The sequence below is a fragment of the Nyctibius grandis genome, chromosome 6 (genome assembly GCF_013368605.1).
Source record: "Nyctibius grandis isolate bNycGra1 chromosome 6, bNycGra1.pri, whole genome shotgun sequence".
Taxonomy (NCBI): Eukaryota; Metazoa; Chordata; class Aves; order Nyctibiiformes; family Nyctibiidae; genus Nyctibius; species Nyctibius grandis.
Window position 1 is genome coordinate 67,650,609 of NC_090663.1, and position 14,830 is coordinate 67,665,438.

Here is a 14,830-nt window from a genome sequence, read left to right on the forward strand (position 1 = left end):
TATCATGCAGTAATAGACCCATTTTCCAGTAACCACCAACTTCTTGTGCAATTTTGTAACAGCTACAGAAACGTACATGCATTGAAACAACTTCCTCCCACTCTTCTATCTCCTTCACAAGGCACAAATTACAAAAGGCTATTGTTTTTCCCAATAGAGCTTCTTTAAGAGACGGGCTAAACACTAGCCCTTAAGTATAGCAATTAAACACTCTCTGAAACCTGTGAAGGTAACTGCCAAACCTACTGCCTCATCTTCTGACTTCTCAGTAGCTGCTTTTTATCTTCCTCCTATTTTCCTCAATCTGTACCTTCATGATCTTCAGATTCATGCACGCAGTGAAATATGCAGAAGACAACTAGAAGACGTGTAACACTCGGCTTATTATTACTTGTTGCTTGATAAAATGCAACATTTCTCAAAGACTAAGGGGATACTTCAGCTTTCCCTGGCTGAATACAATTTAAAAAAAAAATAAAATCCCACCACATGAAGACATGAATCAACTGCTTGTGCAGCCAGCCAAAACTGCAGGTCTGTTGTGGATAAACATGACTGCACATCCAGGGTTGCTGCACGGGAAGCAGAGCAAGCCACTCATCACATGGACCTGCGCATGCTTGCACCTACCGGCACAGCCAGGAAACTGCACTCCAGGGGCTAGAAAAGCAGCAGCATCCAATCACCCTTGTATGGAACTGGGCAAAACATCATGGCTAGACACAAAGTGGGGCAAAACAGTGCTGTCACGACTGACTTCCTTCCAAAAGCGTTCACTGAAAGCTACCTACGCTGCTGCTCAGAGAGTACTGTCCTTGGGGACATGGAGAGTACCTGGGCTCCTGCTGTATGCTTTGAGTCACAGGCATGTCACAAGGAGAAAAGTATCTTTCTAATAAACATGTTACAAAAATTAAGTACCAATAGAAGGCCTATTTTTGTTGGCCTTCGGGAAAGCCACTGGAGAACAACATGCAAGAACATATTTTTTCTTTATTTTGATATGGAGAGATCTGCTGTACCACTCCTTAAGGACTGTATCTAACATTGCCAGAAATGTAGCTCATGGCTAACTACAATTAACTGCTACCCAAGTAAAGACTTCAAACGGCTTCCCCCCCCCACCTCCTTGAGACTGCTTTAAAACTGTAAGTTACAATGAGCTCTCAACTTAAGCAACATGCATATTTTTCATTAGTCTGCTCTGCAGTATTTAACAAATACAAATCTGGTACCTGTGTCTTCACTCCTGGTGTCATTGGTGTGGCAAAATTGTTCAAGTCCCAGATATAGATTTCAGACTCATTAGCACCAGAGGCCACCAGATTAGTCTGTAAGACACATTAATAGACGTTAAGAGTATTTTCAGCATCAGCTTTCACAGTCTTAGCTGCTGGGAGGCATCAGATCCACAGGACTGTGACAATTTCTCCTATCAGCTCAGGATATAGCCTTTGGCTCACACAGAGCAGCTTAGGGAAAAAGGCAAGTTTTTTGAGATTGCAGGTAAGACTGAGTTAATTAAAAAAATCCACACACTGCACTAGACTGGCATGCCGAGACCAAAACTCCTGTTTTGTGGAGGGCTCCTCTGCTGCACAGCAAACACCCATGAGGAGGCTGCAGGGGGGCAGCCACAGACAGGCGAGTGGAAAGCAGTGACACTTCTGGGAGGGGGCAGATGAGGAGGCAGTGCCGCAACTATCATTGCTGCAGAGCTTTGCTCCAAGCAGACCACAACATGTGGGGTCTGCTGGAAGGAATGTGGCATTTGTGCCTCCAGCAGCAGACAGCACCCTGCCCACAGCGAGTGCAATCACCCACAGCAATCCTGTGTCTGGGATGCAAAAGTCCAGGCAGGGCGACACAAGCCAAGGGCACCGAGCGCCCTTTGATCACATCCCGCAGCTGGTGTCAAGCAAGTCCTGGCTTCATAACAGGCAGAAAGGAAAATGAAGCGATTGAGAGAGCACACAATCAACACAAGGCAGCCTTGCTGAAAGCAACTGTGCCAGGACAGAACTGCTATTTAGGAAATGAATTCAACTGAATTCTCACACAGCTGGTGAGGACAAGGAAAAACCAACCCACTGTATCTAGAATGAAGTAAACCTTCACTAGTGATGGAGGAAAGCTTGTTGGTTTTGAGAGCTCTTCTGCTAAAGAGGCCACATTGCCATGTTTCCTGTTCTATGTCCTCTTTCCAAGTAACAATACTTAGGGGACTTGAAGATGGATCCTACCCAGCCCCCAAAGGAGATACCTAAAACCTGATGTCACCAGAAACATGAGCAAGAGCACGTAAATACTCCCCGTGTGATAAGAACAATACTGGCACAGTACACGGGAGCTAAAAAAGGAGACTGGCTAAAAACACCACAGAAGACTACCTCTACTTCACACATAAGCTGAGCTAAAAAGACACACTAAATTGACAACATAAACTGATGAGGGGAAGGAATGAACCAGACACCTTAAATTCTTTCATTCCCCATCCTGAAATGCCACTAACAGGACAGGTTTTCCTACTAAATACAAACAGACACTCAAACACCAAATTTAGTTCATGCTTTTTAGGGAAGGGGAAAGGGACAGAAACATTTAAGGTTACAAGTTAAGACAGGCCACTCATCTATGACAGCATGTGAAAAAGAACAGCAGAAAACCAACCTGGAACATGTTGACATCAAGCGCTCTTACTGGTCCCGTGTGCTTGTCTTTCTGGGCAATTATTACTTCAGCATCTCCAGCTATGATTTTGGCTGGGTCATACAGAATGACATTTCCATTTTCACCCCCAGCAATCAGAACTCCGGAGACACTCTCACCCGAGGTCATGCTGTGAGGCCCCCAGATCAGCTTGTGGTACCTGTAAGACACAGAGGTCCCCACAGTCTACAACCATCCACCACCAGCTCCACAGACACTGATGCACCCCATTTTGCTCACGCCAGCTAAAGCCTCCAGACTGCTGCTAACAGACAGAGCAGACACATCAGAAAAGCACTGCCTGCACTTCTACTTAAGGATGAATCTCTGTACTTACAATCCCTTCTGTCAGAAAGACACTGTGTCCCAATTCTGCTTGTTATCAAGACATGCACAGCCAATAACCTGGTAACTGATAACATCATTCATCTCCTGGCTGCAAAATCAGGTAAGTGCTCCCAACTGCACATGATTTTGAGCTCACCTTTGCAAAACAATAGCAGTAACCAAAGTAAGGACCATAAGCCCATCCAGCTGCAGCCTGGAGGTAAACCTCTGCTATTTGCAAGCAACTCTTCATACAAGAGAGGAAAAAGGTAGAACTAGAAAAATTTCAAATCCTTTCCATATCTGTGCTTCTGGATGTGCAAGCATTTTATCTGCTGCACTGCAGGCTCAGCAAGTAGCTTATTCACATCACAGACATGTGTCTCTTGGACCACAATCTACTTTCCACACTAAATCAAGAGGAATTAAACATACTTCCAGAAATGAAGCATTTTCACACCACTGTGTCCATCTGCAAATACCCGAATTTCCTTCAACTCAGTGAACTTGCTGCATAAGCAGCATTCCTGTGTATTCAGCCATGCAAAGAAGAATTTCTTCTACATAAAATGACACACTATCACATATCAGCTCTTATGCAAGCAGAAAGCAAACCCACACTGACTGGAAGGTGGCAAAGAGTTACTTTAGCATTCACCGTGTTATTATTAATCTCTTCGTTACCTCTGGACAACTTTCAAGCAATTTCTTTAAATCACAGCAACTTCAGCCTGATAAAATACATACTGCAGAAAGCTAGACAAAGAGCATATGCTGGGTGAGAAACACTGTAACAGCCAAGTGCTCAGTCTCCTAGTGCAGTGTTCAGATTACAATGGGGGTTCACCAAAGAACGATGTTACAAATGGAAATCGGTCTGTGGTATCAGACAGACCCTTTCCCTGGGAACGATTTTTATACTTCTGCACCTAATGATGCACGGTTACAAGAAATTGAGTGACCAACAGGGTTGTCCAGGCACTAGTATTACACCACCATCAAGATTCAACAGGACTTAAGATAATCCAAAATGAAGGCAGAAAATGGTGAGGAACAAAAACCAGAGTTAATTGTGCAATTACTTTCCTCTTGCCCTTTGCTCTTTCCAAGATAAAGTATGGCTCTATAAAAGCAGTACAAAACTTTCCTCGGAGGACAATTTAAAAAGCTTGTTGCAGGATTTATCTTTTGTGGGTTTAATCGCCCAGACAACTTCATTTGCTGCAAACCAAAATAAAGCTTGACGTATACATTGCTAGCTGGGGCATTTCTTGTTATTTTTAATAATAATAAAAAAATTTTTAAAATCAGCCTCCTTTGTAATGCATTTTCTGAGGCAAAGTCAAATTCTTGTGTTGCTCACCAAGGGAAGTACTTTCAAAGGAGCACTGCATCCTGTCTGTAAGGAGTGTTTTTTGAAATTCAGTAAGCAAATGTCACTTGGCAAGCCTTGAAGAACCTCACTCATAGTTAAAACAAGGTAGAACAAGGAAATTTTAAAAGATCAAACACCTCATTCTGCTCTTGGTGTTAGATGGAAGGATGTGTTAACATCAGCTTTGCCCACAGTGCAGGGCATTAAACAGAGACTGTGGCTGTTTCTCACAAGCCCCACATACTAAAAGACAACTGCAGGGTAGACATTGTGAGCTGCCTGCACAACTGCTCTGCCAGCCCCATGAATCATTACAAAATTGATGTGGCACAAAGCCAGCAGCCTAACACCTTGTGCTTACTCCTGCAAAAGCTACTGCACAGTTATTTACCCAAATCAGGAGAGCATCCCTAAGCAGAGTCACAATCTTATTGCGTGCAAATGCATGCAGTTTCAACCCTCTCAAGTTGTTTACAGGCAACACTTATAGGAAAGCAGCAAATCGCATTTGCTCAAGAACTTCAGGAAACAGTTGCAGGTCCTTAGGTCTTGAAGTTACAGTTCTAGAACAGATACTGAAGACTCAAGTCCAAATAATTTCTACTCATATCAGAGGTGGGGGAGATGGCAATTGCTTCTCTAGAAGTGTCAAATTCTCACTTGAACATACCGTCAAAATGCTGTAATTGCGTGCACCTCCAGTCATGTCGTTTTGGGCTACCAGGGGAAAGAGTGGTTATAATGACACTGTAGCTGGTATGAAAAAATCATGGATCTTCCCCTTCTTCTCTACTCACAGAAACATCCTGCACTTCCCTTTACGTTGTTTCAGCTCACCCACAACAAGCAGCAGCCACTGCACCAGCCACCAGAAAGCTGCTACAAGTGCTGCCAAGATGGAAATTGGACGCTTTGATGCTAACAGTATTTCTTTGGACAAACACGTGGTAAGGAACTAAGAGCTAAGTGAGGTTGTACAGTCAGGAACTTGGCTTCCCAGCTGTGGGGTGAGGTATGATACTACACACACAAGATGACCCAGTTTAGTTACATTACAGGAGTCTCCCTGAAATACCTAAATGTAAACAGAATGGGGCAATGTGAAAAGTTGCAACTGTATTTTCATCATTTCCCATTTCCTTCTGTTCTCTGGAGAATCTCAGAGGCTGCCCAAAATAAACGGTCTGCATACATATTCGAACCTACCAGCCAATGTCAGATTTTTAGGTTTATGTCAGAGCATGAGCTGCCTGCAACTCCTCTGAGCCCAAGCTCACTGCCTTCACAATGACACCTCACTGTCCCACAACACCAGTGGCACTCACACGCCTTCATCCTTCAGCACAGAACTTCTGCTCCTCTCCTTAACAACTGCAGATAAACCCCATGAAGCGGCATTTCCACACGCATCACGAGTAACAACCATGAGTAACAGTTTCACAGCTGTTATTCTTCCCTTACAACCCCACTGCTTACCGGTGAGAGGAGGAGAAGGTGGCACAGGACTTCATATCCAGCGAAGGGTCTGATAAGTCCAACTCAAATATTTCTAGAGAAGCACTTGTACTGAAGGTTGCATCCAGCTGCTGAGCTGATGTACCTGCAAAGAAGCGTACTTGGCAGTGAGAAAGTCACAATACACAAAAAAGCAACTGCAAAAGTAGCACAAGGAGGGGCATAAAAAGATCATCCTTGCGAAAAGGACCCTGAGATGGGGTCAGGTTTCTGTTATTTAGATGTAATTCTACAGAACTCTCCACCCCATGGTTCATCATTAGGGGGTTTCTTAACCAATATGAAGAGGAAAAGCTTTGGGCAAGTGCCTCTCTCTCCCTGACGATGCACAGAAAATGATCAAAGTTACAAAAAAGCAGCAAGGGACAGTAAATTAGCTGTTACGATTGGTGTCACCTTACCCTGGCAGAAAGAAGAGGATGCTTGCTGTCACTTTGCAGAATGCAAAGCATGTTTTCATGCACAGCACAACTGGAGAGCTCCACTAAAGGCACCACACCATATATGCTGCTCCAGCCTTCAGGACACAAAGTTAAGTCCCACAACTTTCAATTACAACCACTTCATGGCAGCTACCACACATAGCCTGAGGCCTGCTAGCACATGCTTCCCAGAAACTCACCTGTGGCCAGGTAAATGGGGTGCTGCTGGGCAGGGCTCCATGCCTGCATGGCAGTACGATCAATTTCCTTCAGCTTCATTTCACTAGAAAACAAAATCAAGAAAGGTAATGTGGGGGTGCTGATCCACAGCCGGCTAAACATGAGCCAGCAGTGTGCCCAGGTGGCCAAGAAGGCCAATGGCATCCTGGCCTCTATTAGGAATAGTGTAGCCAGCCGGTCTAGGGAAGTGATCGTCCCTCTCTACTCGGCACTGGTGAGGCCGCACCTTGAATACTGTGTCCAGTTCTGGGCCCCGCACTTCAAGAAAGATGTTGAGGTGTTGAGCGAGTCCAGAGGAGGGCGACCAAGCTGGTGAAGGGTCTGGAGGGTCTGACCTATGAGGAACGGCTGAGGGAGCTGGGGTTGTTTAGCCTGGAGAAGAGGAGGCTCAGAGGTGACCTTATTGCAGCCTACAACTACCTGAAGGGAGGCTGTAGCGGAGTGGGAGTTGGCCTCTTCTCCCGGGCAACTAGCGATAGGACAAGAGGACACAGCCTCAAGCTTTGCCAGGGGAGGTTCAGGTTGGACATGAGGAAGCATTTCTTCTCAGAAAGGGTCATTAGACATTGGAACGGGCTGCCCAAGGAGGTGGTGAAGTCACCATCTCTGGATGTGTTTAAGAAAAGACTGGACATGGCACTTAGTGCCCTGGTCTAGTTGACATGGTGGTGTCAGGGCAATGATTGGAGTCGATGATCCCAGAGGTCTCTTCCAACCTGACTGATTCTGTGAAATGGAGCATGGGGAGACTGCACTGCCAGAGTCAGCAGCTGCATTAGGACTTGGCAGAAGCAGCCAGGGTGATCGTTTTCCTAAAGATATCCCACACACAGACACCGAAGCCATCCTCACCCGAGCACACCCAAGTAGAAGGGGAGGAATAATCCTGCATTGGCAGAGTAACATCGACACATAGACGAAACTGACGGTTGCTGAGCAGACCATCACACAGGAAAACGTGATCAAAGCGTCAACTGCTCTGAAAAAACCATTTTCCAGCAGCATCAAGGCACACATCGTGCACCCTACAGCACCTTTGAGCCCTAACCCGTGAAACAAACCCACCCTCGAGAAAACCCTCACTAGACCTTCGCCGCCAAACACCCTCAGCAGCCAGCCGGATCAGAGGACGAAAACCGGTTTCAAAACCTCCACCGTCTCATTTTTTGGGTCTTATTTCAACACCTTGGGGCTCTCCTCGCCTCGTCAACCGGCACCTACGCCCCGCTTCCGACAGCAACTGAAGGAAAAAAGGTAGAAAACAAGGGTTCTCCCCCCGCCTCCGCTCACCTCCGCGTCCCCGGCGCTCAGCCGTCCCCGGCCCGCTCCAACGTGGCAGCCGCGGCACCGCCTCTCGCCCGCCGCCGGTTTCCGGGCGCGCCCCGCGCCTTCCGGGCGGCGGAGAGCGGAGCTCCACCTTCCCCTACACGGAGAGGGAGGGGGAGGTGCGTGTCGGGGGGAGCGTGTGCCACCGCCTCCTTCTTCGGGGCCTCCTCTGGGTCTCTCGGGGCAGGAGCAGCGATCAGCCCTGGGGAAGAGGGAGAAAGGCGTTAGGGGCGACCGCCCCGCTGGGGTTTAGAGGAACTGGGGAAAGTGCGTGTGACACGGGGGCTCCGGTGCCGCCTGTCCTCAGCTCCACGGCAGTAATCACGGCGTTGTCATGATGTGAACAGCAGTGAGGCTCATCATCGGAGAGGGGCCAGAGCAGGGGGTTCCTCCGCCTTTCGGGGCGTGGGAATAGCACCAACACGCGTGACTTCGCGACCCAGCCGCCACACCCGTCAACCCGCCGGCTTTCACAGCCGGGGGGGCGCGGCTCGTAGGTAGAGGCGCCTCCGGACGGGGCCCCCGACCCACCTCTCACGGCAGCCGGAGCACAGCTCCGCTACAGCCTCTCGCCGCCGAATTCCGCGGCCGCTCAGCGGGCAAATGCTGTGCCCGGGACGAGCCCTGCCCCGACCCCATGGCGCGGCTGCGACTCCCGCCTCGGCGAGACTGAGCGCCCGCAGACAGCGGCCCCACTGTCGGCCATCTCCCACCCGCGCACCGCTGTGCTACCACCAGCACCAACCACCACGCGGCGGGAAAGACAGCCTGCTCCCCCCGCCCCGCTATATATAGGGACTGGGAGCGCTGCTCCCATTGGCTACGAGGATCACCGCTTATCATTGGCTACTTCTTCCTCCACCGCCGCTACGGGTTGGCTTGGTTCCCTTCCCACTCCCACCGCCTGCTGCTCTGCTGTCGTCAAAGCGAGGCGGAACTGCACCACCGCCACGCGAAGACGGGAAACGGCCGCCGCGCCCAATGGAGAAGCAGCTTCCGGCAGGGAGGCTCGTGGGCCAATGGGAAGGAGGAAGCTGGGAGGGGGCGGGGTGCCGCGCGGGGCGGGCCGTGGCGGCGGGGCAGCCATGACACGGAGCTGCTCGGCGCTGGGCTGCACCGTCCGCGACAACGGGTGGAGCCGGGAGCGCGGCATCTCCTTCCACCAGTAAGTGTGGCCGTTCCCCGCGGCGGCACCCCGCCCGGGCGGGACGGGCAGCCCCCGCCCTCTCTCTCTCCCTTTCCGTTTTCCGCAGGTTCCCGGTGGATGCGGCGCAGCGCCGCGAGTGGATCCGCGCCGTGAACCGCGTGGATCCGCGGAGCCGCCAGGCCTGGCGGCCCGGCCCCGGGGCCATCCTCTGCTCGCGGCACTTCGCCGAGGCCGACTTCGAGCGCTACGGGCTGCGGCGGAAGCTGCGGCGGGGGGCCGTGCCCTCCCGCTTCCCCTGCCCGGTGTGTGCGCGTACCGGCCGCGCTCCCCTCTCCCCCCTGAGCCGCGCCGCGTTGGTGTGGGTGTGCCGTGACCTCCCCTCTCCCTTCCGCGCTAGGAGCCGGTGGACGCCGCCCGGAGGAGCCGGCCCCCCGCCCGAGGTCTGAAGCAGCCTCTCTCTAGCCCCCGCGCCGGGGTCACCGCCGAGGACCACAACTACAGCCTGAAGGGGCAGCAGGTAGCGGGCGGGGAGGCGCGGCCGCCGCTGGAGACCCCGGAGCAGCAGCAGCAGCAGCTCCCTGCGGCCGGGAGATGCTCCCCCGCGCACCGGCCCAGAACGGTGGCGAACATCCTCCGGGAGCTGGCGGAGAAGCAGCAGCTCTCTGAGGAAACCGTGAGTTTGCTGCAGGCCCAGTTTTCAGGTACTGCTGAGGGCGTTGGCTCAGGCAGAGTGCTTCAGGGTCTGTACTCCCTCGCCCCAGTTTTATGTATTTGTTTGACTTTATGGTATCGGTAATCTTTGATTGTTAGACTCCTAGGTCCGATGCTATAGCACAAAGGCTTTGTGATTTGTAGGTCCGGAATGCAACAACCAATCCTGCAAAGAATTAAAATCTCCCTGAAAAATTCAGTTACTTGAGGCTAGCTATAGTGGTCAGGTCAGACCTGTAACCAAGGCTTTTAAATGGAACCGTGCCACCATTCAGCTGATGGAGGACTCAAGAGTAGAGTATATTTAACTAGGAAAACCTTGTCTTTTGTGCTGTCTAGAAGTGAGCTCTGTTAACATTAATAACATAACCTGAAGAAGCCATTTCAAATTGCAGAGTCAGCCGTAAGTTAATGGCTTCTCTCCTGTTATGTCAATTTTTAAGCAGCACCCACATGTAAGACACAGTCTTTCCTCAAAACTGTGGAATGACATTAGATAGGAAAAGACAGGAAAGAGGTGTTGGGGACTTGGCCTCAGACAGCGTGGTAGGGCACACACTCCCTGGTCACTGACCATCCCTAGGAAGAGGTAAGGCATGGTGATAGTATTGCTGAGCTGTACACTTCACACCAGACTTCAGGACTGAGTGGTTCCAGAGGTCACCCTATTGCCTTGTATTCTGCAATGTATTGTGCATCCCTCTGTTAAGTTATCAGCTATTTATTTGCTTCACTAATGCTGACCTTTTTTTTTTTTTTTTTTTTTTTTTAAAGCAGATTTGCCTTGTGAGTTGCACAGCTGGAGGCAGATGGCAGAATACTCACCAGAAATGAGGCAATTTGCTTGTATTCTCCACCTCTACCATATTAAGGCCTATGATTATCTACGGAAGATTTTTCCCCTCCCTCATCCTTACAGCCTGACAAAGCAAGTTTCTATTCATTCATTCATTCTGAATGTATTTCCAGCTACTCATGTAGAAATAGCTGTAACAAATCTCTCCCGAAAACATTCAGCAGTAGTAGTTTTTCCCTGCTTTTAGTAACAGAAGCAAAGTGGGAAGAAAATGTCAAGAAATATTGATACCCCTCATCTCAGAGAGCTGGAGCTGGTATGTGTTCATGCATGTGGATCACAGCATGAGAATAATACATTCTTCCCATGAACAATTTTAGAGCAAATGTGGAGTTAGCTGCTGAGTATTCCCAGACAAATACAGTGTGAAAAAAATCTATATTTCAGGGCATCAGCTGCTGTAGGGTCTGTATGTGTTTTACTGTTCACTGGGGAGAAAGGAGTAATACAAAAAAGAGGTGCTTTACTACACTGGCATGCACTCTTGCCCTGTGATATGCAGCGTAGACTTGTGAGAGGGGAGGAGTGAGCCAAACAGTGGAAGGAAAGGCAAATATGAGTAAGGTCATCTAAAAAGAAGCAACAGGAGGCAGTGTTAAGGGAGCACCTGCAGTATTCCACCAACAGCCAAAACCGACTGAGGAGAGATGGGCAGGAATAAGTGTCAGTAGAGGAAATCAAAACCAATAGGACTATACGTGGAAAATGCTGGGACTGTTCTCTGGAAAAGGGAGAAGTCAAGAGGGGAACATGAGAAAGTGAAGGACTGCAAAAAGCGGTTAGACTAGAGCTTTGGTTTTTCTCGCCTTGCCCCACAAGGACTCTGGCAAGTTAGTAAATCTTGACAAGTGTCTCTTTCAAAGTTATAGAAGGGAGATATTTCTATATCATGTAACTCAGTTGCATAACGCATTGCAAGTAGTTATGTAGGCTCTGATTTTACTACCTGAGGTGCTATTAGACCCATTAACCAGGAGTGAAGCTGTAACAGCACACAAAAGCTGAAGACGTCAAAGTCTCAGACTCCTGTAGTGCATTTGGAGGGTGGCCAACAGATAACACACATTGTCCGTGCCAGCCTGTGGGGGTTTCACACAGCTTCCTCCAAAGAATCTGCTTGAAGGCGTGGCAGGAAGTAGCAGACAGTGTTATTGAGGAGAGTAGAATTCCACATGGGTTGCCAAGGCTTTCAGATCTTCCAAACTGGATTAAGATGTGGAGAAAGCCAGTTGGGAAGGAGAGCAGCCTGGTATTTCTGGCCCTCTGCAGAGCCAGATTTGCACTTCAGTTTAATTTTTTTTTTTCCTGTTTTCCTGATTTCTTATACATTGGAGAGGCAGGAAGCTGCTTCATTTCTGCTTGGCTTCCCATCACTATGGTGTGAGAAAAGAAACTCAGACTATGCATTAAGAAAGGCAGGGCTGCTTGCTTTATATTCTGTGTCAGCCTGCTCTACAGCTCTGGACATGTGCCGACTGTTGCCTCAGTTCTCTCAGAATCACATCTTCTAATCGCATCCTCTCTTTTTTTTCCAGTTGGCTCTCTAATAATGAGGCTGCTGCAGGCTTCAGCAATGACATTTTTCTCCGCCTTCAGGAAAAGGTGGAGAGAGGGGAACAGGCCTACCGCTACTGTGCCCTGATGGTACAGGACATGTCCCTGCAGAAGCAGCAGGTGTGGGACCCGCAGACCCAGCGCCTGACAGGCTTTGTTGACTTGGGAGCAGGTGTCCTTGATGCTGATGAAGCTCCGCTGGCCTCAGAAGTGATAATCCTCATGGCAGTCGGCGTCTCAAGTCCCTGGACAGCTCCACTTGGCTACTTCTTCGTGAACAGCACGACTGGCCACTTACTTGCTCAGCTACTTCATCAGACCATCAATAAGCTGAACAACATTGGCATCATGGTGCTGGCTGTGACATCAGGTGCCACCGCTCGCGGTGCTGAGACTGCCAGAGCTCTGGGGATCAGGATAGATCCCGAAAGGATTCAGTGCACCTTCCAGCATCCGCCTGGCTCTGCTCACAGCATCCCTTACTTCTTTGACATTTGCCATGCACTCCAGCTGATAAGAAATGCTCTGCAGTGCTTCCAGAAGATGGAGTGGCTCAGTGACACCGTGTGGTGGCAGCACGTGGTAGAGCTGGCAGCTTTGTGGGAGCAGAGGGTATTAGAGCCATGCAGTCTGAAATCAGGTGCATGTGGGAGGGAGGAGAGTTACCACCTGAAGGTCAACCTTGCTACCCTGTTGTTCAGCGAGGGTGTTGCTGATGCACTGGAACACCTCCAGAAGCTGGGCCTGGCCTCATTCCAGAACTGCAGCGGTACTGTCAAGTTTGTGCGTCTGATGAGCCGTTTGTGTGATGTATTTCATGGCAGAGGCCCCTATAGAAGGGGACTGAAGTGCCATTTGCTAGCTGGAAATTACACCAAAATAAGCCACCTCTTTAATGAGGCCAAGAGCTGCTTTGTCACCTTAACAGACTCTCTGGGGAGACACATTATTAAGAGCAAACGCAAACTAGGATTCCTGAGTTTCTTACTCAATGCAGAAAGCCTCAAGTGGCTTTACACCAACTATGTGTGTCCAGAAAGCACTCCTTCCCACCACTTCCTGACCTATGCCTTCAGCCTTGACCCGCTGGAGCTGTTTCTCAGGGCCCTTCAGCAAGCTTGTGGCACAAGTGGGAGCCCCACCTGTACCATGTTCCAGGCTGCTTATCACAAACTGCTGGCCAGCTGCAGCCTGGCACCAGGCTCTCCACACAGCAGTGATTCAGGCCATACAAGCTCCTTGGACATATCCTTGTCTCGTAGGAGAGATCTGACCCTTGGCAGTGTTCATGCTCAGTATAACCCAGCTCGTGGGAGGACAGTGGTAACAGAGTACCCCTATTGTGCAGGCCTTCTCTTGCAGGGCTCCGCACTGAGTAATGCACTGACAGACCTATCACTGTATGCACAGAGTGTCACCTGCACTGCAGGCTTTGTTGCTGAGCAATTAGCCTCTGACTTGCAATGTGAGGCTTGTTTTGCTTCCCTCTTTGAGTCAGATGAGAGCAGGCTAAGATGTGGGTCAGTGCTTTACATAAAAAAGTTAGGTGGAGTGAGTCTGCCCTCAGCAAGTGTGTACCACATAACAAGTATTTCAGAACAAGTCCTAAATTGGTATGGCAAAGTAGGAGACAACAACAAAAACACCAAGTTATGGCATGTGTCTCTAGAACAGAAAGTCTTCCAGGAGCTTCTGGGAGAAAGTCCCCTCTTCCCCACCCTAACAAACCACTTATTTCATGGGGAGTTGTGCGTCAACAATCACTACACAATCTTAGTAAAGGAAATAACACAATGTTACTTAAACATCAGAACAAACCATGCCAAACACCTGAACTTGAAATACCATTGTGGAAGGCACAGATTGAAGAGACTGAAGGGAAAACATTTGTTGCCATCGCCACTGGGTAGCTGTCAGTCAAGCCAAACTCAGGCGGGATCATGAGTAATTGCCGTTCCAAGGATGGCTGTCCCCTACCGAGGCTCTGTGATGGCAATGCCTGTGAGGAAATGATGTGGCGTCTTGCCCTGATTTGGCCAGCAAAACTGGTGTTGATAAGTGGTGATATGTTGGGCCACTGCAAACCATCTCATCAGAATTTGAGCAAAGCAAGGAGGTTCATCTGATCCTGTGTTCCATCTAGCAATCCTGCAAAGCAGCCACATATTTCATGAGACTTGTGTGACAGGTCAGGATGAGCAATGGTCCTGAGAAAGTGGTAGGGGACACTCTGCAGTGTCCCCTGGAGGTGCTGGGTGCCTTAGTGCTGTGAGTGCTCTTGCCAGGAGAAAATTGATGCATCTTCCATGCAGTTTGGGGGATTGTGTACGGGCATTTTGATTTCACCAAAGCAGATCTGCTTTTAAAAAGCTGGAGGCAAAAAAGCTTGCACAGCTTTTACTTGAAAATAAAGACGTGAAAAGAAAACGACACTCAAGTTCTGCACGAGCTCTAATCTCCATTCCTATATGTCTCATCAAACAGCTAAACAAGCTCTTTAAGTCTAGGTCCTCTGGACAGGGGACTACAATATCAAACTGCACCCCTAAAGCCTCATGTTTTTTACAAATGAGGCAGTGGATATTAAGCAGAGAGGCTATTGTCCATGAAGGTGAGGGGGCAGTGCAGAGGCTGTGACCAGGCTGTTG

General features: G+C 49.3%; 2 protein-coding genes across 13 annotated transcripts in view; one reads left to right on the plus strand and one right to left on the minus strand.

Annotated features, from left to right (window-relative positions):
- Positions 1 to 8,818, minus strand: part of SEC31A (SEC31 homolog A, COPII coat complex component) — a 48,071-nt gene extending 39,253 nt beyond the window's left edge. For 7 of the 12 annotated variants that reach the window (XM_068404239.1, XM_068404236.1, XM_068404233.1 and 4 more), the window contains exons 1-6: positions 8,446 to 8,608; positions 7,879 to 8,116; positions 6,549 to 6,631; positions 5,888 to 6,011; positions 2,671 to 2,869; positions 1,236 to 1,331 (exon numbers count right to left, since the gene is read on the minus strand). In XM_068404239.1, coding sequence (XP_068260340.1) covers positions 1,236 to 1,331; positions 2,671 to 2,869; positions 5,888 to 6,011; positions 6,549 to 6,627 — 498 coding nt within the window. In that variant the 5' untranslated portion in view covers positions 6,628 to 6,631; positions 7,879 to 8,116; positions 8,446 to 8,608. Of the gene's footprint in view, positions 1 to 1,235; positions 1,332 to 2,670; positions 2,870 to 5,887; positions 6,012 to 6,548; positions 6,632 to 7,878; positions 8,117 to 8,445; positions 8,609 to 8,747 lie in introns of those variants that run through there. The other 5 variants (XM_068404240.1, XM_068404238.1, XM_068404237.1 and 2 more) reach the window with 2 other exon arrangements.
- Positions 8,819 to 8,999: 181 nt separating this feature from the next.
- THAP9 (THAP domain containing 9) lies at positions 9,000 to 14,608 on the plus strand. Its single transcript, XM_068403608.1, has 5 exons — positions 9,000 to 9,079; positions 9,168 to 9,363; positions 9,459 to 9,762; positions 10,550 to 10,700; positions 12,164 to 14,608. The coding sequence occupies exons 1-5, from the start codon at positions 9,000 to 9,002 to the stop codon at positions 14,124 to 14,126; spliced, it is 2,694 nt and encodes an 897-aa protein (XP_068259709.1). The 3' UTR covers positions 14,127 to 14,608.
- Positions 14,609 to 14,830: the final 222 nt, after the last annotated feature.

Coding starts and splice junctions, on each gene's coding strand:
- THAP9 (XM_068403608.1), top strand. CDS start 9,000: ATGACACGGAGCTGCTCGGCGCTGGGCTGCACCGTCCGCGACAACGGG. Junction 9,080..9,167: donor CGCGGCATCTCCTTCCACCA/GTAAGTGTGGCC, acceptor CGTTTTCCGCAG/GTTCCCGGTGGATGCGGCGC. Junction 9,364..9,458: donor CCTCCCGCTTCCCCTGCCCG/GTGTGTGCGCGT, acceptor CTTCCGCGCTAG/GAGCCGGTGGACGCCGCCCG.